The 25,047-nt window shown below is 40.2% G+C and overlaps 1 protein-coding gene and 1 long non-coding RNA gene across 3 annotated transcripts in view; both read left to right on the forward strand.

The window, feature by feature from the left end:
- Window positions 1-615: 615 nt before the first annotated feature.
- On the forward strand, window positions 616-11,423 carry TAT (tyrosine aminotransferase). The gene is made up of 12 exons (XM_049622533.1): window positions 616-702; window positions 1,528-1,774; window positions 1,927-2,031; window positions 4,284-4,351; window positions 5,445-5,603; window positions 5,804-5,942; window positions 6,530-6,582; window positions 7,375-7,527; window positions 8,146-8,274; window positions 8,616-8,699; window positions 9,276-9,374; window positions 10,230-11,423. The coding sequence occupies exons 2-12, from the start codon at window positions 1,540-1,542 to the stop codon at window positions 10,368-10,370; spliced, it is 1,365 nt and encodes a 454-aa protein (XP_049478490.1). The 5' UTR covers window positions 616-702; window positions 1,528-1,539; the 3' UTR covers window positions 10,371-11,423.
- Window positions 11,424-13,171: 1,748 nt separating this feature from the next.
- LOC125916530 (uncharacterized) overlaps window positions 13,172-25,047 on the forward strand; it is a 62,715-nt gene continuing 50,839 nt past the window's right edge. For both annotated transcript variants that reach the window (XR_007455954.1, XR_007455953.1), the window contains exons 1-2: window positions 13,172-13,402; window positions 17,118-17,188. This is a non-coding gene — a long non-coding RNA (uncharacterized LOC125916530). The remainder of the gene's footprint in view (window positions 13,403-17,117; window positions 17,189-25,047) is intronic.

Genomic DNA, 25,047 nt, shown 5'->3' on the forward strand with positions numbered 1-25,047 from the left:
TTCAGTGAATAGTGAATTCCTTCACTAATTCCTTCAGTGTCTTGAAAATCTATAAAATGATGTACCTATGTATCTATCTTGTATCCATCTATGTATCTATCCTCTATCTACCTACCTATTAATCTGTCTTGGCGAATGGATAGAAATGGCCAAATCATTATGTAACACTGCCTACCCCTGGGGAGAGTGTATGGACTCTGGGGATAGTGAAAATGAAGTGTGTAGATAGCAAGGTGCAAGGAAGGACTCTTCACTTTTTACTTTACACATGTCTGTACTGTTAACATTTTAATAGGTTATTTGTATCAAAAGAGATTTAATAAAAATTGCCAACTGTAATCCTAACAAGCCCTCTGACAGTCCTCTCAAATGTCTCACAAAGTGCCCAGAAAGAGTTAACACAGAGAATTCCAGAGGTTTGAAGTGAGGACAAACTCCTGATATGGTGGGGGGGTGGGGTGGGGTGGAGGAAGAGTTAGAGGTGAGAAGCAGCAAGTGAGGAAGGGGAGGGAAAGGAGGGCTGGCCACCCAGTTCTCACCCTAGCCAATAGCAGGAAAGTTCCAGGCCCAACGCCCATTTGTGCAAACTATTTCAGGAGTCAAGAATTGCATCCGAGGCCATTGTCACTGTGACCTGTCAAAGAAGGACTAAGAGCTTCCAGGTTTGGCTACTGGGAGGGCAGTTTCTCCTGTAGTTGGAAGGTAAAATCTCAAGCCTCAGCTAATGTGGTGGTAATTGGGATGTGTGCCTTCTTCTTTATGGTGTATTGACTTCTTTTTTCTACAGGATACTAAGGTGCTTGTGGGATAGGGCTTTATTTTTACTAATGACAAAATATTAACACTAAATTTCTAACTGTGGAATGGTCCTTCCTGGTTCTTGCAGAGGGCAAGACAGTCTATTGAAGCATTAGGGAGACACTTGGATAGGCTTTGCATGGAAAAGAGGCAACACATATATATGCTTTGTTTCATGATTTTCATGTCAGTTCTCCTCAGTCTCACTGAGAGCAGTTAAACTTTCTTTTTTTTTTTTTCAACGTTTTTTATTTATTTTTGGGACAGAGAGAGACAGAGCATGAACGGGGGAGGGGCAGAGAGAGAGGGAGACACAGAATCGGAAACAGGCTCCAGGCTCCGAGCCATCAGCCCAGAGCCTGACGCGGGGCTCGAACTCACGGACCGCGAGATCGTGACCTGGCTGAAGTCGGACGCTTAACCGACTGTGCCACCCAGGCGCCCCGAGAGCAGTTAAACTTTCAATGACATTATGGTTGCATGTAGTCTCACAGTAGATAAGTATTCAGTGCATGGTCTTTGCTAACATTATAAAATGGGTTCTTGCTTTATATTCCATCTCAGCAAAAAGTCTTAAAACTCCCCTTATTCGCAAAGCATGAAAAATGTGGCCAAACAAAGCAGTTTGGAAAGACATCTAACGAAATCACGCTTATGTTTAGGTTCAAATATAGGCCGCCAAGATGCTGCTCTGTTCTTAGTGTCACAAGGACCTCCTTTTCCCCATAGGCTTTACTAGTGATGGACCCATATGTGATTCAGATGAACAGCAACAGCAACCTTCCCTCAGTTCTGGATGTGCACGTCAACCTTGGTGGGAGAAGCTCCGTGCCGGGAAAAATGAAAGGCAGGAAGGCCAGATGGTCCGTGAGGCCCTCAGACATGTCCAACAAAACTTTCAATCCCATCCGGGCCATTGTGGACAGCATGAAGGTGAAGCCTAATCCAAACAAAACCATGATTGCTCTGTCAATTGGTGAGTTGGGGACTCTCAGGTGAGGGGCAGATCTCATCACTGTTAGCCCCATCCTCACAACTGCTTGGAGAAGATGGGAGTAGAGAGGGAGTCCGAGCACTGGGCATGGAAGAGTAACCTCTTGGGGCTCTTTTTTTCTCTTCCATGAAAAGGGGACCCTACTGTGTTTGGAAACCTGCCTACAGACCCTGAAGTCACCCAAGCAATGAAAGATGCTCTAGACTCGGGAAAGTATAATGGCTATGCCCCCTCCATTGGTAAGCTTCTCCTGAGACTCTGTCTGGTGGTGTCCAAATTGTTAGTGCTCTTCTATTAGGAGTAAGTTTCCAGCAGTTCTCTTTGCTTCCCTGATTCATAGATCCTAAGGAGAGGCTAAGATAAAATAGCCATTTGGATTTGGGGACGAGGATCTCAGAATGCTTGAACACAGCCAGCAGGGTTCAGCTCCTTTCCTGGCTTCCTCTGGCCCACTGGCTCTGCCTCTTTTGTTCTGTTCACGTACTTATTTCTCAACCAACATTGCTAATTTTCATATGAAGGCCTTGGATTTTGCAGGTGCCTGTTTACTTAGCCTCTAGGTCCTACATTAATTTACTTATTTGCACTATGTAGATAGCTTCTTGGCTTCATTTATTTTTCTCTACACATTCAACCCTTATTTTAACTATGGTCAAATATCACCGTGTGGTTGAATGTTCTGATTACATTCAAATGCATTTATAACTGTTTCAGCTTAAATAAAGAGATAAAAATGAAGTAGAATACAAAGAATGGGCTGTCCCATTGAAGAAGAGGTTATTTCTGACAGAAAGAAGTTATTCTTATTGAGATGTTTTTACAGTAGGAGTTTCAGGTGTACAGCTGTATAATACAACTGTATACGCTGCAAAGTGATCACCACAAGTCTGGTTACTGCTCATCACCATACGGTTGGCCCCTTTACCCCTTTTTGCCCATCCCTATTCTTATTTAGGTTTAACTGTCTCCATCTACTAACCATTTCCACATTAAATGTCTGATAAAATAAGTGACCCTTTGACTTTGTTTCAATGTTGCATACACACACCCCCAGTCTCCATATGTACCTAGCAACATATTATTTTCCTTTTTAAAACTTATTTATATTGTTTTATTTGAATATAGTTGATACACAATGTTACATTAGTTTCAAGTGTAGACAGTGGTTCAACATCTCTGTACTTTATGTTTGCTCACCCCAAGGGTAGCTGCCGTCTGTCACCATACAACATTAGTACAGTACCATTGACTGTATTCCCTATGCTGCGCCTTTTATTCTCATGACCTACTCATTCTATAACCGGAAGCTGTATCTCCCTCTCGCCTTCACCCATTTTGCCCATCTTCCTAGCCCTTTCCCTCTGGAAGGCATCAGTTTGTTCTCTGTATTTATAGTTCTGATTCTGCTTTTTTTCTTTGTTCATTTGTTTGCTGGTTTTTTAGATTCCACAATGAGTGAAATCATATGGAATGTGTCTTTCTCAGTCTAACTTATCTCACCTGGCATGATACCCCCTAGGTCCATCCATGTTGCTGCAAATGACAAGATATAGTGACATATTTCTAATGTAGGATGCAAATCCAGTTTTGTGCTAAAATAGAATTTTAAAAACACTTCAAAGAGCCTGAGGGACGTAATTTTTAGGTTGATTGTTTATGTTTTATAAAGTTTCATACAACAAAAATCAACAAAAGAAGACCAAAAATTAGATTATAAAACAAGTTTATAACTTTTATACCCAAAGTATTAGGGAACAGATTCAACCTGAAAAACCAAAAACAGTTCTCCACTTCACAAATATTCAAACGATATGAACATTTCATGCCAAAGGAAATATAGGCCATAACATTTATCTAGGAAAATTCTCTTCCTTATTAGTAATTAAGGAAGTGCTGATTTATATAACTTCAAGACATTTATCTCTAACTGTTAAGTGGAACATTATGAAATATTGTATCTGGACTTTATAATTGAATGGAGTCTTCTTAAAAGCAGTTTCGCAAACCAATTTGCATGATGCTGTCCCTACGTCAAACTTGTAAGCCAACATTTGGAAATATTGTATAAGAATTGAATTTAAAAGAAAAACTTGTGCAAAACCACTAATAGGTATACGATATAATGTAAAAAACTTAAAAGGGACCCAATGTATTACATGCATTGATTACAACTCTTCAAAATATATAGTCCTGGAAGGGATTTAGGAAAAATCTAAATATTGTTTTTTATGAAAAATAAAACATAATCATAGTAATCAAGATGGTGCAGAGTATTTTATACTTTGGAAAGTTCTCCTTGTTATTATTTACACATGTGAGATTATTATAAAATTGTAACACATAACTCCTTTATCTATAGTGGCTGAGAGCTAAACTGAACAGTTTGTGCTCTAAGCAGGGGCAGGAGTTAGCCTGAGGTCCTTTTGACTCTAGGGCATAGTGGTCAGTTGCCAGATGCAAACTTTCAGCTTCTTCCTTCCGGCTCTTTCAGGCTACTTATCCAGTCGTGAGGATATTGCTTCTTATTACCACCGGCCCGAGGCACCCCTGGAAGCTAAGGTAGGGCTTAACCGAGGTAACAGCTCTGAAGTAATACTGGGCAAACTATACCATTTTCCTTGTCTCTGTTCCACAAGGAATAACAGTTTCGGGAAACAAAAGGCGTGAAGAATTTCCCTTTAGCAATTTGAGAACTTCTCATAGAGTGAGGCCACTTAATCCCTGAGTATATTTAATGCCATTACAGTATGATGATAATGTTGAATACAATTTATGTGGTGTTCTGTCTTGAGGCTCAAAGGATTCAGAGGTTCCCCTACATTTGATTCTCTGCAAAAGAACTTTAAAAAACAATAATTCATAACACCAAATAAGTAACATTTTTTATTTTACCAATAAGATCTTTCTTAAATTTCTTTCTTAAATTTGTAGCTTCCATCATTCACTTCCCCACTCAGATGGGGGGGCTCCTGGGTGGCTCATTTGGTTAAGCGTCCAACTTTGGCTCAAGTCGTGATCTCATGGTTCATGAGTTCAAGCCCCTTGTCAGGTTCTGTGCAGACAACTCAGAGCCTGAAGCCTACTTCAGATTTTCTCTCTCTCTCTCTCTCTGTCCTCTCCCGTTCACCCTCTGTCTCTATCTCTCAAAAATGAATAAACATTAAAAAAAAAAAGCTCACTCAGATGGGAAGATTGAGGTACTATGGAATATTCAATCGATGGCAGGGCCACAAGTTTAAATGCCACTCTCCCTCTGTCGTCTACTGTGTGTGTTGATATTTCTTAACATAAGAGGTGCCCTCAGTCTGTATTTCAGAGAAGAATCAGGCTTCAAATTTCTGGTCGAAGGTAAACAAATAACCAAGTGAAAAAGTCCAAGGTCATAATGATCTCTCATGGAAGTCTGCTGAGTCATAGCTGACATGTACTTGTTAAAGTGATTTACTTCTTTTAAGTGGTCAATATTTTCAACGTTTAGATATGGACATATATAAGCATTTTCCCCCAATTTTGGCTTAGTACGGTCCTGACTACTTTACTTAGAGCTTGTAAAAGTAAGTTTATTATTGCTCCCCACTCACCTATCTGACAATGTCTTTTCTCCCACTGCTGTTGGAACCCCTAACAAAATGTACCTTTTATTTCTTCACAGGATGTCATTCTGACTAGTGGCTGCAGTCAGGCTATTGAACTTTGTTTAGCTGTGTTGGCCAACCCAGGACAAAACATCCTAGTTCCAAGACCCGGTTTCTCTCTTTATAGGACTTTGGCTGAATCAATGGGAATTGAGGTCAAACTCTACAATTTATTGGTAAACAACTTTTTAATTTTAGACCCCAGTGTTGAATTACGGCTTTGTAAAAATATATGACAATTGTCTTAGCACAGAAAGATTTGGAAGTGGGTGGTGGAGGCCACAAACACATTTTATTATTTAGAATATACTGTTAAGTGAATATTCCCCCTCAAGTTTTCAGAACCATCTTAGTCTCACCCTTTCTTCCTCCCCAGCCAGAAAAGTCTTGGGAAATTGACTTGAAACAACTGGAATCTCTAATTGATGAAAAGACAGCTTGTCTCATTGTTAATAATCCATCAAACCCCTGTGGGTCAGTGTACAGTAAAAGTCATCTCCAGAAAATTCTGGCTGGTAAGTCCATCAGACTTCATTTGACAGGAGAAGATATGGGGATAGGATCCTTGAGCTGTTTTCCTGGAATGAGAAGAGGGTTAGTTCCGAGCTGAGGATGGGGGTGGGGGAGCTCTACTGGGGTCTCCAGTGAATAGTGTGCCCCTGGAGCAGTAGACCTCACCTACAAGAAGGAGAAAAAGGCAGCACTTGCCTCTTCACTATTCCCATATGTGGAAGAGCAGGTTTGAAATATCTGGTTAATTAAATGGTATATTTAGCCTCTGTATCCTGGAAGAGTATAAGAATTTATAGTTCTTAAATTGGAAAACAAAACACATAAATATGAAATGCAAAATATAATAAGTCCAGGTGAATATTAATTGCTAAGGCAATTCACATTAAAAAGGATTTCAGTCTGGGGGCCCCTGGATGGCTCAGTTGGTTAAGCATTCGACTCTTGATCTCAGCTCACGTCTTGATCTCAGAGTCGTGGGTTCAAGCCCCATGTTGAGCTCCATACTGGGCATGAAGCCTACTTAACAACAACAACAACAACAACAACAACAACAACAACAGTGATTTCAGCCTGTTTTTCTTATTTTTAGTGGCTGCAAGGCAGTGTGTCCCCATCTTAGCTGATGAGATCTATGGAGACATGGTAAGTCTTGGGCAGGATCTATCACTACAATAATCTCAATTCCAAATTACTTCATGGGACCTTTAGAGGTGGCATCAAACACACCAGAAGTAATTCCTAATCATTTCAGTACAGCATATCAGTATCCCTGCACTCTTAAAAGTACATATAGATTCTACAATCTCTTAGCCAGTTTTCCGAAGTCCAAAAAGCTATAAAAATCTGAAGATTTTTGAAATTCCTTTGGTGGAAAAACCTGGCTTGACTTGATGTAAAGATATTTGTAGATTTTCTATGTATCTCACTTATATATGTATATATATATTTGTCAAGAATGTAAGGAAAGGGAAAGAAATGTTAATATGCTTGATTAGGAGTGCCGTCCCGCACTGCTTTGGGGGTGTTACATAATATATGATCCAGGTAAACTTCTCAAAAATCCAACAATCCTACATTCTGCAACAAATATGGGCCCAAGAATCTCAGGTAAAGGGTTGTGGACCCCTATTATATTTTTAAATGTCTAATTCCAACAAGCATTCATTCCCCAGAGCAAGCTTTGTTGAGTTGTATCTATTCCTGGGCCAGGATCAATATCCTCATCGTAGGCTTCCTTTAATCCAGACCAGATGTCAGGTTATATGTCTCTGTATAGTCTCCTTTGAAGCCTCCTAGGCTCCCAGTTATGCTTTAGGGTAGGATGAGCGCATAAATCCAAGGCCCTGTTCCTAGTTATACAAGGTAAAGACTGGAAGGCATGGGATTTGGAGGAAAGTAAGCCAGAAGACAACTGCAAGGATCTCTTCTCCTCAGGTGTTTTCGGGTTCCAAATTTGAGCCTCTGGCCACCCTCAGCAGCAACGTCCCCATCCTGTCCTGTGGAGGGCTGGCCAAGCGCTGGCTGGTTCCTGGCTGGAGGTTGGGCTGGATCCTCATCCATGACCGAAGAGACATTTTTGGCAATGAGGTAAGAGCAATGAGGTGATACAGTATGTCTAATTTAGGATATATATGTGTATTTAATTTGCATGCACAGTGGTTGGGTGGTGATTTTTTTGTTGTTTTAGTGTTGTTTTTTCTTCTTTCTTCTTGGCCCTGTAGTTCTGGGTGCCAAAAGATGCTGGGTAAAGACGGTACTTAGTTATTCCTCTCCAAAACTCAGTTTTCTTGTACCTGGTTCTATGAAGAAGTTCCATCTGCTTCTAATTTTAGGACCACAAATAAGGAAACAATAGCTATAATGATACGTGATTTTGTTTGCAGGCTTACAATATGCCAGCACTTGATATACATTATTTTACTGTAATCCTCCCAACAACTCTAGGAGGCCATAGTATTATCTCCTTTTTACGGTTGAGAAAACTGAAGCACTGAGACATTGTACAATTTGCTGAGTCACGCAGCATGTGCGTGACAGAGCTGGGCTACAAACCCCAGTGGTCTGATCTAAGAGTGCCAGTAGGCACGCACCATCACTTCTCCAGAGACTACAAACCTGATGGAAAGAATAGCCAGAACCAGAATCCCCAAAACTGGAATGCTTAAGGAAGGCTAAATAATATGTTTGCGGGTTGGGGGGGTTTAGATCCGAGATGGGTTGGTGAAACTGAGTCAGCGGATCCTGGGACCCTGCACCATTGTCCAGGGAGCTCTGAAAAGCATCCTACATCGCACCCCTCAGGACTTCTACCACAACACTCTGAGCTTCTTGAAGGTAAGGGCAGCCCGTAGCCTTTTACTTTGGGAGTGAGGAAATGCCGCCAGTGGAGTTAGGAATAACATGTCCCCGTTTCTGGAGCGGTGTGCCATTATGGGGCCTCCAAATCAGGAGATGGCATCAGTGTAACTATCCACCCTTCCATGTCTCTCATTTCTGGCACTTCACTCTGCTCCTGGCCAAAAGTGATAGGATTTTTTTCTCGCCTACTTCCTGTGCCCTTGATGCCAGCAGAGCAAACTTAGGTTCCCTGCCTCCAGTGTGGGCTCTACTTTTAATGACGTGCTTTTCTTTCACTTATATTTTGATTCTTGACATCTTTCTGCCTCCTCTTGTAGTCCAACGTTGATCTTTGCTATGACGCACTAGCTGCCATCCCTGGACTCCGGCCAGTCCGCCCTTCTGGGGCCATGTACCTCATGGTAAGTATGTAGGTGGCAAGCATTTTCTGTAAGGCAAGCAGAAGCTGGTCTGCAGGACTCACAAAGACAACCAGCTAAGCCTCCCAGCCTGTTAGTTTAGGAATCGCCTTGTTCTGAATGTCTGTTCAGGTCACTCTGAGATCTTGACCTGAGCCAAGGTCGACACTTGCCCGACTGAGCCACCCAGGTGCCCCTGTTTCCAGAATAACTTGGGGCATTGGCATTTTGTGGACTGGAGACACTAGTATCTTGTAATTGGTGGGATAGTTCCATGCAGTCAACAATTGCCCGGCTCACAATGTTAATGTTGCCTTTTTAGAGAAACACTGACATTCTATTTCCAGCTTTCACTTATCAACATCCAGGAAGGAATGCTTCAATAAACTAAAATATTAATATAAAGACATCCTGTCTTTCCTATGAAAAATTCCATGGGCTCCTAAGTGTTAGAACTCTTAGTTATCACTAGTAGAGTTCCAAGATATTTTTTAGAGCAGTCCCTATGTTAGTTTCTGGCATGGGAAGTTGGTCTGTTTTCCCTCCTGATAAGTTTGCCTCTCCCTGTAATTGGTATAGGTTGGCATTGAGATGGAACATTTCCCAGAATTTGAGAATGATGTGGAGTTCACAGAGCGGTTAGTTGCTGAGCAGTCAGTCCACTGCCTCCCAGCAACGGTGAGTGTTCATGTCTCTCAGGACATTCCCAACAGTTTCTAGAGCCTCGGGTTGAGTTGGTCTTTAGCCTGCCTTTTTTTCCCCTCAACAAAGTGTATTCTCATTTGATAAGATTCAAACTGATGTGTTTCATGACGTCTATTTAAAATTTGTTTCTCCCTCGTCATTATCCCATCCATACCGGGAAGAAACGTTGTGGCTGAACATTTTAAGTGAGGGGAAACAGGCTTGTCCCACAAGTCCCTTTTAAGATGAATTGTTTCTAGACTTAGCACCCCAATGATGGTGTCAACCAAGAAAAGAAGCAGAGCTAAAATAAAACAAAAACATTTATTCGGTGTCTCAGAATTGCAATTTGGGGAACACAGATCTGGGCAGTGACCCAAATAGTGTCCTTCCACCCCCCAGAACAAAAGTCAAGTGTTTTTAAAGACAAAAAGGAATGCTTGTATATGCTATTTATAAAGAATTTTGATTGATTGGTGGCAGAAAACTAATCTTGGCTGAATGTAATTGGTTACTAAGGCTATCACTAAACAAAGTCTCACTGTAGCAAGTCTCAAGACTCTGGCTGAGTCCTTGTGAGATTGGTGGTTTGGCCCAGTTCAAAAGTTCATGGTTTCATGGGTGAAGAGGTGCATAAGATCCATCTCCTTAATGGCCTTCTGGGTCCATTTTAAAACCCCTTGACATAAGCAACCCCATTTTATTTCACCTTTCACAGAGGAACTGAGTCAACTGATAGCTCTGAGTAAATGACATCACTGCTTCTTGCTGATTAGGACCCTGGCCATCGTAGGGTGGTTTAGTACCAGATTCAATTGCTATGAGAATAACAGGCTCTTATTTTTGCAGTGCTTTGAGTACCCGAATTTCTTCCGAGTGGTGATCACAGTCCCCACAGTGATGATGCTGGAGGCTTGTAGCCGGATCCAGGAGTTCTGCGAGCTGCACTATCACTGTGCTGAAGGGAGCCAGGAGGAGTGTGACAAATAGGCCCAAGTCCGTTTTCTTGAGTATGTGTCCCATCCGGGGAAGGCTGGACTGGGCCTTGCTGTTCCTCAAGGGGAATCAGGTGCCCCTACTGGGAGAGGGGCCTCAAAAGCATGTCAAGCGTTCAGAATCGCTCCTGCTTTCCCCCAGCTATGTCCACATACACACTCTGAATCCCAGATTGTCCTCACTCTGCTCTGCTGGAGTGACTCACTCATTCATTAATCTGCCCCCTCCTATATGACTTCCTCCTTTTTTATTGAGAATACTAGGTGAACAAAATTTACCAGAAAGCACCAGAGACAAGAAAATTAAAAGCTCATGATAAGAGAAACAAAAGATTGAGAGAATTTGTGCCCCAACCATTTCCTCATACTATAAATAAGAATACACTCTCTCCAGTCAGGTCTGAGGCCTAATTCTGTTACTGCTTCATTTCAGGTATACCTCGCTTTATGCAATAGAACTATAATGAAAGAAGTTGGGGACACATATATTGGTTAATTATTTTCTAAACACATTAGGAAAGTTTGCTAATTTGAAAGATCCCTTACAGAAACATTTTCGTTGATTTTTTTTTAAGAACTGTTGATCGTATGGGGTGCCTGTCTGGCTCAGTTGGTAGAGCATGTGACTCTTGATCTTGGGGTCAAGAGTTCAAGCCCCACATTGGGTTCAGAGATTATATCAATCAATCAATCAATCAATCAATCAGAATTGTTGATTGTAAAGGTAATCAATGGACTTTCTAAATTTAGATATGTGTGCATCAGGGTTTCTTAAAATGAGGGCACATCTGTATTTAAAAAAAAAAAGGAGGAATCATCAGACCTTCCAGAAATACTGTGGTGTAAGGGCCAGAAATATTCTCATTTATCATTGTTATGGAATCATTGCTTTTGCTGTAAGGTTGATAATGATTTATTGATATGTATATTATATTATCTTTTCATATGTTTTCTAAGAAACATTTATATTGACAAGATCCTTTATTTTGCCAAGGGCATAAATTATTGTTTTTCTTCTTTTTTTAAAAAATAAATTTTACTAAGTATGCTCTTCTGTGGTTTTTCTCCTCTGTGGGGAATTCCTATCCTATTCATTGCTATTCATTCCTATTCATTGCTCAGTCTGATTGATGCATTACCCACTAGACTTCATTTATTTCCCTGTCCATGTACTGACATTTGGAGTTACTTAAGAAACACTATTCCTAAAATATTTTATTTGGGAGCTCATTTCTGGGTTCCTACTTATAAATAAGACAAACTAAGAAGCAACATTATAAACCTCTGGCCTTTGACTTTACACTTTCAACTTTTTGGAACTCCAACCTCTGGTCCCAAATTCCTATGCTCTACATCTGCTAACCACTCACTGGTGAATGAAACTGAATGGGTTCAGGTGACCCAGGGAATGAGAAGTGTCAGACATCTTTCATTATCCGCCTTTTGTCTGCAAATCCTTTTAGGCACAGTAGACTAATTTTTTTTCTCAAAACTTCCCTTACAGAAGGGAGCATGAAGTTATCTTGCAAGGTTGGGGGCAGGAGTATACCATAATCAGTCTACAGATTACTAAAAGAAATTTTCCTTATCCTGAAGAGGAACTTCAGGTCTCAACCCTGCCAATCACACTGACTTAATTTCCTTTACAAAAATAAACATCAAATGCCCACATTTAGTGAGTTCACGCTAAAATTTACCTTTTAATTTTCTTTGGCAAATCCAAAAGGAACATACAACAATAGCGATAATAAAGATTTGTTTCCTGTAGGCCACCACTGCCAATAATTTTCTGAAAGTGTCCGGTTCCTCTTTTCCTATACCACCCTTGCCCCATCCCCTGAAGATCTGTCCAGAAATATTCAGGAAAACTTGGTGGTTTACGCAAGATGTTTTATCTTAACACGTACATATAATTCTATCCAGCTTTAGTGAATTCTACTCAGATTTCTTAAACTTGCGAGTTTCTTTCGTGTCTACATTTTGATAGAGGAGTCAAGGACATACTCAAGCATTAAAAAAAAAAACCCGCAGACGGGACACATTTCAAAAGATGCAAACAAAGACAAAAACATTCCTGTAAACGTGTGTGTGTGAAGTTTTCCCTTTTTTCTTTCCTCTCTTCAAAGTAACTATTTTTTTAATTTTTAAAGTTTATTTATTTTGAGAGAGAGAGCGAGCAAGGTAGGGGAAGAGAGAGGGAGAGAGAGAATCTCAAGCAGGCTCCGCACTGCCTGCACCGCACACAGCCTAACGTGAGGTTGTAACTCAAGAGCAGTGAGATCATGACCTGAGCTGGGCTCATCAGACGCTTAACTGACCGCGCCACCCAGGCGCCCGATAAAGTAACCATTACGCAGCTTTATAATTCAGCTTCCTATGGAAGACAAAGAAAGGATGATATTTCTGAGGTGTCTATTACCTCCAGGGTGTTTCTAAATAAAAAGAACCCCTGTGCCTGGTTGCTTCCAAACAAGATTAAAATTCTCACCTCCCGTCCCCCCCGCCCCAGACAGCTTCCAGATGCTTCGCGATGGCAGTGGCAGGAGAATGCATTAGAAAGTCTGTGATTTCACCTTTCTTTCTAGGCCAGAGCACCGCCTATAGGGTAACTGGCCAGTACCACAGACCAGGAGTCACACCACGTCCCACCCCAGTCCCTAATTGCCAACGACTCCCAGACAGCTGGGTAGGAACGGAGTGGGGAGGAGAAACACCAGGCTGCGTAGGCGCTGTTGCGAGCGCGAGCGCGAGCGCCGCGCTGCTCCAGGCGCATGCGCCGTCGGGGGGGGGGGCGGAGCGAGGCACGAAGGGCCGCTCAGGGCGCAGGCCCAGATCCCTGAGAGGTCGGAAAGGGTGGATCCCTTCCTCAGATGCCGGTTTTATTCCCAACGTCGGGCCTCGGTTTTGTTTCCTCCTTTCGCGTCTTTCCCGGACCCGCGCCCTGTGGAGAGATTTTCTTCCCCCTTTACCCCCTGTCCGGGCCACATCTGGCAGGAGGCTTCTCGGAAGCTGAGACATCATCCCTAGGTATTGTAAATACCTGTTAAATAAGTGAACTGTACATTTATTTCTTTTCCCAGCTCTGGGCCAATCCCAGCCAGTCCGATGAGTTGTGAAACAGAAGCAGAAATTCCCAGTAGCTGTTGTCACCTGACAACAAAAGTGTGGTCCCTGGAACTTTTCTCCAAAGAATTGTGTCCTGAGTCCCTGGTACCTGGCATATATGTTTGGATCCCTACTCAGCCGGATAAATGAATCCACCGCTATGTTCCGCACACTCCGCACATTACTACAGTAGGGGCTGTATTTTATGTTACGTAATGTTATATTATTATTATTTTGAGGAGGGGCTGTATTTTAAGTACCCTAAAAGTTGAATTATTGAATCCATTGGAGAACTGAGTTCCCAGTACATCTAATTCATACTCTCACTTGTTTTAAACAGTTTGGGTATGTTGATCAACAAGTTTCATAGGGTGTCCTAGAATCTACAAATCTGGATGCTCTTTGTGGGTCAAATCGTTAAACAGCATCTTCCAAAGAGGTAGTCACTTTCTGACGTTACAATTGAGGTATATTATGTAGGATGCGATGCCACTTCTGCAAAGGAAACAAGGAGAAGAACAAGCAAGTGTTAATTTTTGTCAGCGTTTCAGGCATGGAAAAGAATTCTTGCTCTTTGAGACATTGACTCATTTGGTAATTGAAATGCAAAGTACATTATGCCTTATTTATTTATTTATCTAAGAGAGAGTGGGAGCAAAGGAGGGGGGCAGAAGGAGAGAGAGAGAATCTCAGGCAGACTCCTCTCTCAGTGAGGAGCCCAATGCAGGGCTCAGTCTCACAATTGTGAGATCATAACCTGAGGCTAAATCAAGAGTCAGACGCTCAAGTGACTGAGCCACTCAGGCGCCCCACTTTATGCCCCATTTGAAAAATAAAGCCACAGGAGTTTTTGCTTTCGCAGCATATATACTAAAATTGGAACAATACAGAGAAGATGAGCGTGAACTTAGCAGTCCAAATTCAACAGCACATTAAAAGGATTATACACCATGACCAAGTAGGATTTATTCCTGGAACTCAAGAATGGTTCAACATATGAAAACCAATCAGTGTAATACACAGCCAAAACAAAATAAATCATGAGGGGTGCCTGAGTGGCTCAGTCACTTGAGTGTCAGACTCTTGATTTTGGCCCACGTCATGATCCCAGGGTCGTGGGATCGAGCCCTGTGTCAGGATCCATGTTGAGCATGGAGCCTGCTTAAGATTCTCTCTGCCTCTCTTCCTGGCTCATGCACACTGTCTCCCTAAAAAAAAAAAAAAAAAAAAAAAAAAAAAAAAATAGGTCACCTGGGTGGCTCGATCAGTTAAATGTCTGACTTCAGCTCAGGTCATGATCTCACAGTTTGTGAGTTCGAGCCCCATGTCGGGCTCTGTGTTGACAGATCAGAGCCTGGACCCTGCTTCAGATTCTGTGTCTCCCTCTTTCTCTGTCCCTCCCCCATTCATGCTCTGTCTCTCTCTCTCAAAAAAAAAAAAAAAATTAATGAAAAATTTAATAAAGGGCAAAACAACATGATTGTCTCTATTGATGCAGACAAAGCATTTGACAAGATTCTACACTCTTTCATGATAAAAACACTCAAGCTAGAAATAGAAGGAAATGATATCAAAGTAATGAAGGCCATCTATGAAAAGCCCATAGCTAACATCATACTCAATGGTAAAAGGCTGAAAGCTTTTCCAAGGATGCCTACTCTCACCAATTCTATTTACATCATATTGGAAGTCCTAGCCAAAGCAAATAGGCAAGAAAAAGAAATAAAAGGCATCTAAATTAGGAAGGAAGCAGTAAAATTATCTCTATTATTAGATGACATGATCTTATATGTAGAAAACCCTAAATATTCCATAAGAAAACTAAAACATATCAACTATACTTCAAAAAAATAAATATGAAAAAATCAAAATCCCCCAAAAAATACCTGTACCTACTAGAACCAACAACTGAATTCAGCAAAGTTGCATACAAAATCAACACACAAAAATCAGTTGTGTTTCTATACACTAACAACAATCTAAAAAGGACATTAAGAAACTAATTTCATTTACAATAGTATCAAAAAGAATAAAATACTTGGGAATAAACCTAACCAAGGAGATGAAAGGTGAAAAGATGCTCACCAATCATCAGAGAAATTCAAAACAAAGCAACAATGAGATATCACCTCATGCCCATTAGGATGATTACTATGGAAGGAAGGAAGGAAGGAAGGAAGGAAGGAAGGAAGGGAGGAAGGAAGGAAGGAAGGAAGGAAGGAAGAAGGGAAGGTAGAAAGGAAGGAAGGAGGAAAAAAGGAAGGAAGAAAGAGAAGGGAAGGGAAGAAAGAAAGCAAAAGAGAAGTGTTGAAAGGTTTGAAGAAATTGGAACTGTTGTTCACTGTTGGTGAGAATTTAAGATGGTACAGCCACCATGGAAAATATTATGGCAGTTCCTCAAAAAACTAAAAATGGAACTACCATATGATCCAGCAGTACTACTTCTGGGTATATATCCCAAAGAATTGAAAGCAGGGTCTGCAAATGTATGTTCATAGCAGCATTATTCACAAGAGTCGAGCGGTGGAAGCAATCCATATGTTCACCGATGGGTGAATGGCTAAACAAAATGTGGTGTATACATACAGTGGAATACTATTCAGCCTCAAAAAAGGAAATGCTATAACATGGATCAACCTTGAGAATATTATGTTAAGTGGAATAAGCAGGTAACAAAATGACAAAAATGTATCATGATGCCAAGTATAGGAGGTATCTAACGTAGTCACTTTCATAGAAACAGAAAGTAGAATGGTGGTTACCAGGCATGGGTGTGGGGGGGAAGAAGGTTTATTGTTTAGTGGGTATAGAGTTTCATATTTGCGAAATGAAAAAGTTCTGGTCATTTGTTTTACAACAATGTGAATAAAGTGAACATTAGTGAACTGTACACTTACACTTAGAAATGGTTAAGATGGGGGACACCTGGGTGGCTCAGTAGGTTAAGCATCTGACTCTTGGTTTCAGCTCAGGTCATGATCTCATGGTTCATGAGTTGGACCCCTGCAGCAGTCTCTGTGCTGACAGTGTGGAGCCTGCTTGGCATTCTCTCTCTCTCCCTCTCTGCCCTTCCTGCTCGAATGCTCTCTCTCCCTCTCTCTCTCTCTCTCTCAAAATTAAAAAAAAAAAATGTCCATAGCAGCATTATTCATAATAGCCAAAAGATGGCAACAACCCAAATATCCATCAGATGATGAATGGACAAATAAAGTGTGATGTATCTATCCATACTATGGATTATTACCTGGCAGTAAAAAGGAATGAAGTGCTGATGCATGCTACACTGTGGATGAACCTTGAAAATGCTGTGCTAAGTGAAAGAATCCAGTGAAAAAGACCATATTTTGTGTGATTCCATATATATCAAATGTACTGGATAGCCAAACTCATATAGAGACAAAATAAATTAGTGTTGCCTGGAGTTGAGGGTGAGGGTGTAATATGGGGGTGGAAGGTAGAGAGTGCATACTTACAGGTACAGGGTTTTTTGGGTAAGGGGATAAAAATGTTCTCAGATTGATTGTGTTAATGGTTGCATAACTTTGAATACAGTAAAAACCATTAAATTTTACACTTAAATGGGTGAAGTTTACAGTATGTGAATTGTATTTCCATACACCGTTTTCCTTTTTTAAAGGTACAAAGAAATCAGATTTCAGGAAGATCAATTCAAATATTTGTTTGGCATTTAAAGGAATTTTAAGAAAGGTAAGAAGCCCATGAAATGACCACCTTCATTTATCTGTTCATGATGAGAAATAGTAACTTTTGCTCATGTTAACCATATCCACAAAGATTGTGACATTATTTTAGACATTAGCATTCTAAAAGGTATAGCACCATTTTTTATTAGGGAGTCCACACTAGGTATTACTTAGTTTTAAAATTTTTCTTGTTGTTGTGGAGGGACACCTGGGTGACTTAGTTGGTTAAGTGTCTCACTCTTGATCTCAGTTCAGGGCATGATCTCTTCATTTGTGACATCGAGCCGTGCGTCTGGCTCTGCTCTGGCAGTGCAGAGCCTGCTTGGGATTCTCTCTCTCTCTCTCTCTCTCTCTCAGTAAAGAAATAAACATTAAAAAAAAATGAAAGTAAATATTTTCTTAGGAACTGGAACTAGATTGGGGTGACTTCACCATTGTTTCATCTCAGGATACAAAGTGTTTTTTCTTGATTCTGGTATTTTATTATAGAAACAGGGCAAAACATCAGTTGCACTTCCACACTGGGAAGAATAAGAAATTTCTAGTGTGGGAATGCAAGCTGGTGCAGCCACTCTGGAAGACAATGTGGAGGTTCCTCAAAAAACTAAAAATAGAACTACCCTCCGACCCAGCAATTGCACTACTAGGTATTTGTCCAAGGGTACAGGTATGCTGTTTTGAAGGGACACATGTACCCCAATGTTTATATCAGCACTATCAACAATAGCCAAAGTATGGAAAGAGCCCAAATGTCCATCGATGGATGAATGGATAGATAAGATGTGGTGTATATAGACAATGGAGTATTACTTGGCAATCAAAAAGAATGAAATGTTGCCATTTGCAACGACGTGGATGGAACTGGAGGGTATTATGCTAAGTGAAATTAGTCAGTCAGAGAAAGACAAAAATCATATGACTTCACTCATATGAGGACTTTAAGAGACAAAACAGATGAACATAAGGGAAGGGAAGCAAAATAATATAAAAACAGGGAGAGACAAAACATAAGAGACTCTTAAATATGGAGAACAAACAGAGGGTTACTGGGGGGGTTGTGGGAGGGGGGATGGGCTAAATGGGTAAGGGGCATTAAGGAATCTACTCCTGATTCCTTATCTTTGTATATGCTAACTAACATGGATGTAAATTAAAAAAAAAAAATTAAATAAAAATAAATAAAATAAAAATAAAAATAAATAAATACCTACATACATAAAAAGGTAAATTGGTGCCATTGGTACATGGTCTCCAGTCTCACAGGCCCTCAGCATTGTTTCAGCAATCCTTTTATGAATACTGGACCAGTGTCTTCTTAGAAGCCTTGAACTGAAGATGGCAGAGATATCTATTAAAAGGAGCTTGATGGGGTGCCTGGGTAGCTCAGTCGGCTAAGCGTCCAACTTCAGCTCCGGTCATGATATCATAGTCTGTGCGTTCTAACTCCACATTGTGCTCTGTGCTGACAGCTCAGAGCCTGGGGCCTGCTTTGGGTTCTCTCTCTCTCTCTCTCTCTCTCTCTCTCTCTCTCTTTCTGCCCCTCCGCTGCTCGCACTCTGTCTCTCTCTCTGTGTCTTAAAAATAAATAAACATTAGGGGCGCCTGGGTGGCTCAGTCGGTTAAGCAGCCGACTTCAGCTCAGGTCATGATCTTGCAGTCTGTGAGTTCGAGCCCCGCATCGGGCTCTGTGCTGACAGCTCAGAGCCTGGAGCCTGTTTCAGATTCTGTGTCTCCCTCTCTCTGACCCTCCCCCGTTCATGCTCTGTCTCTTTCTGTCTCAAAAATAAATAAACGTTAAAATAAATAAATAAATAAACATTAAAAAAAAAAGATCAAAAAAAAAAAAAAAGGAACCATCCAATCCCAGGGGTTCTCATCTGCTAACTCCTCCCTTTCTGAGGCCATCTTGTCCATATTTCAGTAACCATAAGTTGATGATTGATTCCCTGATGTACATCCCTAGTCTAGACTTCTGAACTTCTGACTTGCACATCCAACTCCCTCCTACCATCCACTTGGAGGTGTAAAAAGTACCACCAATTCTTCATATCACTCATATCTTCCAAATCTGGCCTTTGTTCACTGTTCCGTCTCTCAGGAAATGGCATCTCCAGCTGCCCAAGCTAGAAACTGAAGAGTCATCTTCAACACCTCCTTCACTTGCATTTGCCCATTTACTCCCAATACCCCTTAGATCTGACCACTTCCATCCCTATAGACTGCTCACTCTAATCCAAATTATCACTGGCTACTACAGTCTCTTAACGACGTCTATTCTGCCCAGCCGTCCTCTCAACATTGCAATTAAAGTGTTTCTTTTGTTTGTTTGTTTTTAAAAAAATTTGAAGTCAGATTTTGTCACCTGCCTAAATAGTAACTTTCCATTGCTTTCAAAATTCAACAAAATTAGAAACTTTTAATAAAAAAGAATCTTTCAAAATGGACAATGGACAATAATTTGAAAAAATACTAAATGTAGTGAATGTGACCAAAAAAGGCGGGGGGGGGGGGGGGCTTGCATAGCCTTCAGCGTCCTGCATTGTCTGACTCTGTCTGCTTTCCTCCATTTTCACCTTACACTAGGCACCTGCTAGCTTTGGGGGCTTTCCTGCTGCAAAGTCCTTCTCCCTCTTGCCATAGGCCTTTTGTTCACACTCTTCCCTCTGTCTGTATCATTAACCTCTATTCATTTTTCAAAGTACAACTCATAGAAGTCTTCTGTTGACCCTCAGCTTTGGTCAGCTTTCTTTTCCTCATTGTTCTTACCTCCTTTTGTTATTATATATTCCCTTGAGTGGTTTCAACATTTGATTAACCTTCGTCTCCTTCATTAGGCTGTAAGCAACCCGAGTCTAGGGACTACCTGTTTTTGCTTATCATTGTCAGACAGCAATTAAATTCTGAATGAATGAGTTACTGCTGGTGCTGTGACAAGAGTGAATGGTGCCTCTTTACTACCTTTAGGTATGACCATCCCCTTGGAGTTACTGTAGATCACAGTCCTGTCTCTTAATCTTTGGGGGATGCTGCAGAGGAAGAAGCACCCACCAGCCAAGAGCTTATGCTCTGGAGGCAGGGTGATCTGGGCCTGTCTGGTCTCTGCCATTTGCCAGCTGTGGATTCTTGGGCAAGTCCCTTTGTTTCCCTGAACCTTAGTTCCCAGTCTCTAAAAGAGGGTTACCCCTTACTTCATAAGGTTGGTTGGTTTTTTGTTGTTTTTGTTTTTGTTTGTTTGTTTGTTTGTTTTGGTTTTGGTCTGGTTTTTTTGGTCACACTCACTACATTAATATTTTTTTCAAGAATATTATCTAATACATTGTCCATTTTGAAAATGTCTTTTTTTTCCATTTTGAAAGTATCTAATATTCCCCATCGTGGGTTTTTTCAGCATTTCTTTTTTGAATGTAGGATCCAATCAAAGTTCACCCATTTCATTTTGATGTCCTATCTCTTTAGTCTTCTTTAATTGAAAGCAGTGCACTTGTCTTTAAAAAAATGTTGGTCTTTAGGACGCTTGGCTGGCTCAGTCAGAGGAGCATGTGACTCTTGATCTCGGGGTCCAAGTTTTGAGCCTCACGTTGAGTGTAGAGATTACTAAAAAAAATAAATAAACTTCAAAATTTTTTAAAAGTTTGCCTTTTATGATGTTGACAGTTTTGAAGAGTCCAGGCCCATTGTCTGGCAGAATATCCATGTTCAGTGCTTGATTGCTGCCTCATGATTAGATTCTGGTTAAACATTTTTTTTTTTTTGGCAAGAGGACCATGTCAGCGATGATGGGTACTTCCTAATACACTCCACCAGGAGGCATGCAATACCAGTTTGTCCCATGATTAGTGATGCTGAATTCAATTACACAGTTAAGGTGGCATTAACCTAACAGAGTTGTGAAGGGGGGATTCCATGAAGAAATGTACCCAAAGGGTCTGGCCCATAAACCTTACTTCTTACCCATTCCTCTTCAGCTTTCACTTTGGGGCAAATAGGCAACATTTGCGTCTATACTTTCCTACCACAAGCGCCTCTTGGTGGGACTGGTAGTTATCACTAATTTGAGACTATTGTTTAAAGAATATTTTATTATGAAACTTTCAAACATACAGAAAAGTGGAGAGAGTAGTATAATGGATCTTAATGTATTCATCACCCTGTTCCCAAAATTACCACCAATTTGCCAATTTGTTTCCTCCTTTTCTTTGCTGGTGCATTTTAAAGCAAATCCGAGATATATAAATTCATCCATAGGTACTTTAGCATGCTACATCATTAATAGAGATTATGTATATATGTATGTATACTTATACATACATATATTTACACATATATACAACACAACCATGGTACCATTATAACATTTAACAAAATTAAAAATAATCTGTTAATGTCATTTAAGAACCAAACCATATTCAAATCTTTGGAATTACATCTTTTATTTTTTAAGTTTATTTATTTGACACATACAGAGACTGTGAGTGGAGGAGGGGCAGAGAGAGAGGGAGAGAGAGAGAGAATCCCAAGCAGACTTCACACTGCCAGCAGAGCCCAGTGCAGGGCTCAAACCCACGAACCCACAAGATCATGACGTGAGCCAAAACCAAGAGTCAGGCGCTCAACTGACTGAACCACTCAGTTTTATTTTTTTGAGCCTCTCTTCTTTTTCTTAACACACAGGTCCCCAAGTGGAAGCACTGGACAGACTGTTAGACAAATTTTGATCTCACCTTTTGTACATATATTTGTCTCTCTAGGCAAGAGATATGCAGTTAAAAGCACAGATGAACCAGTCTGTGGAAGTGCAGCCAAGAATTTGTAACTTTGAAAAGCACCCAGGTGATGGAGACTCGGCCCATAGCTGCCTTAGAAGTTAGAAATGAGAGGAGAAATGAGAGGAGTGGTTAGAGAGCGTCAGAACAGTTTGTTCATGCTTTCGTCCTGGATTTAGCATGTTGTTGTGGAATTTGGCCAGTCAGCCATAAGGTATTTATTGAGCATCTGCTATGCAGACAAACAAGGCAGAAACATCCTACCCGAAGAAGGAAGACAGAAAATAAACATGCAAATAACTAAGACACCTGTAGGTACTGAGAAGTGTTATAAAGAATTGTGAAAGAATGAAAAAAGACCCCAGTTTTCTTTGTTTAATCTTTACCTCCTTTCCTTCTTTTCTTCTCTCTCTCCTCTGCTTTCCTCTTTTTCCCCCTTTTTACCTCCCCTTCCCCTGAAGCTTAACTAGCAGGAGGTGACTCACAGGGCTTACAAAGATAGCTCTCAAAAGAACTGTTTCAAAAGGTACCGAAGTAAGATTGCACCAACAATCATGAGAAAGAGGCATGAAAACCCCAACATAACCCACTCATTCCAGCTGCAAATGGCAGTCGTTACTGATAAAGAAAAATGGCACCTGGGGCAGTATCATAACCATATGCCCCTTCTCTGTGCCTTATATATAAGAATTCCAATCCTGCTTCAGCTCAGGGAGTTAACATCATTTTGAGGGGCTACGTGACACACATTGGCTAAATATCTGAGTCACTTTAACTATTTTTTAACTTTTTATAGTTAAATATTTTTAACTATTTTTTTAACTCTTGACAGAATAGAGAAGAAATAATTGAAGGGGGAGAGATGTGTGGGAAAATGTGTCTAAGGAGGATTCTAAATAATGTTGAGACTAAGTAATGAGAAGAAGATCAGCTTCAGATAATTTGGGGTAAAATGTTCCAAGTAGAAACCACAAGTGCAAAGGCCAGAAAATTGATAGAAAGAGCATGTATAGGAGTGAATGAATGGAGAGGAACTGTGTGGACTGGGAAACCCCTGGAGGTTTCTCTTGTTTGTTTGAATGGCTTTATTGAGATGTAATTCATATACAATTCATCCATTTAAAGTATACAATTCCGTGGTTTTTAGTATATTCACAGAATTGTGTGACCATTACCACCACAAATTTTCAAACATTTTTTATCACGCCCAAAAGAAATCCCATACCCATTAATATTCACTTTCTACCTTCATACCCCATTCTCACCCCCAGTCCTAGGCTATCCTAGTCCTAATCTATTTTCTGTCTGCATTAATTTGCCTGTTCTGGACATTTCATGTAAATGGAATCATACAATGTATGGTCTTTAGTGTTTTGTTTTTTTCATGATGTCTTTAGCATGATGTTTTCAAGGCTCATCCATGCTGTAGTATTGTATCCGTACTTCATTCTTTTTTATGGCAGAACATTACACTATATATGTATGTATACACTCTCTCTCTCTCTCTCTCTCTCTCTCTCTCTCTCTATATATATATATATATATATATATATATATATATACTACCATTCATTGGTTGATGTATCCAGATGTATCCATTCATTGGTTAGTGAACCCAGATGAACATCTGGGTTCATCCACTTTTTGGATCCACTGGGTTGTTTCCACTTTTTGGATATTATCAATGATGTTGCTATAAACATTCATGTACAAGTTTTTATGTGGGTATGTGTTTTCATTTTCCTTGAGCATATACCTATGAATGGAGTTGCTAGGTCACATGGTGACTCTGTTTAACTTTTTGAGGAACTGCAAAACATTTATTATATGTCTTTTTGACTTTAGCCATCATAGTGGGTATCTCATTGTGGTTTTGATTTGCAATTCCCTAGTGACTAATGATTTTAAACATCTTTTCGTGTGCGTATTGGCTATTTGTATATCTTCTTTGGAGAAATGTCTATTTTCCTCCTGTGCCCATTTTAAAATTGGATTCTTCTTCTTTTTATTGTTGAAGTGTGTATTCTGGATACAATTTCCTTTTCAGATATATAATTTGCAAATGTTTTGTCCCATTCTGTGGGTTATCTTTTCATTTTCTTGATGGTGTCCTTTGAGCATAGAAGTTCTTTAAAAAGTTGTTTTAAATGTTTATTTTTGAGACAGAGAGACAGAGCATGAGCAAGGGAGGGGCAGAGATAGAGGGAGACACAGAATCTGAAACAGGCTTCAGGCTCTGAGCTGTCAGCATAGAACCTGATTTGGGGCTCAGACCCATGAACCGTGAGATCATGATCTGAGCTGTAGTCGGACACTCAGCCAACTGAGCCACCCAGATACCCTGAGTATAGAAGTTTTTAATTTTGGTTAAGTCCAACTCATCTCTTTTTCTTTAGTTTCTGGTGCTTTTGATGTCATATCTAAGAGACTATTGCCCAACCAAAGATCATGAAGATTTACTTTTGTGTTTTCTTCTAAGTTTTATAGTCGTAACTCTTACATACAGGCCTATGATTCATCTGAGTTAATTTTTGTATATGGTGTGAGGTAGGAGTGCAACTTATTTCTTTTACATATGGATATCTAATTGTCCTAGCACCATTTGTTGAAAAGACTATTCTTTCCCCATTGAGTGGTCTTGGCATGCTTGTCAAAGATTATTTGACAATATATGCAAAGGTTCATTTTTTGGCTATTTCATTGATCTATTTGTCTTTATATTAGGACCATATTGTCTTAATTACTATTGCTTTGTAGTAAGTTTTGAAATTGGGACTTTTTTCCCCACAATATTTTAGGATCAGCTTGTCAATTTCTGCAAAGAAGCCAGATGAGATTTTGGATTGTTTGCTAGTATATAGAAATAGAATTGGTGTAAAGATAGAATAAACAGACTAAATAGAATTGGTGTATATATAATATGTTTTGTGTATAGTTTATAGAAATAGAATTGGTGTTTGTTTATCGATCTTGTATCTTGCAACCTTGCTAAACTCCTTTATTACTCCTAATATTTTTTAATGGATTCCTTAAGATTTTCTTTTTCTTAGTTATTTTATTTTATTTTATTTTATTTTATTTTATTTTATTTAGAGAGAGA

The sequence above is a fragment of the Panthera uncia genome (assembly GCF_023721935.1).
Source record: "Panthera uncia isolate 11264 chromosome E2 unlocalized genomic scaffold, Puncia_PCG_1.0 HiC_scaffold_20, whole genome shotgun sequence".
In the NCBI taxonomy this organism is placed as follows: domain Eukaryota; kingdom Metazoa; phylum Chordata; class Mammalia; order Carnivora; family Felidae; genus Panthera; species Panthera uncia.

Coding starts and splice junctions, on each gene's coding strand:
- TAT (XM_049622533.1), top strand. CDS start 1,540: ATGGACCCATATGTGATTCAGATGAACAGCAACAGCAACCTTCCCTCA. Junction 7,528..8,145: donor GAGACATTTTTGGCAATGAG/GTAAGAGCAATG, acceptor GGGGGGGTTTAG/ATCCGAGATGGGTTGGTGAA. Junction 8,275..8,615: donor ACACTCTGAGCTTCTTGAAG/GTAAGGGCAGCC, acceptor CTCCTCTTGTAG/TCCAACGTTGATCTTTGCTA.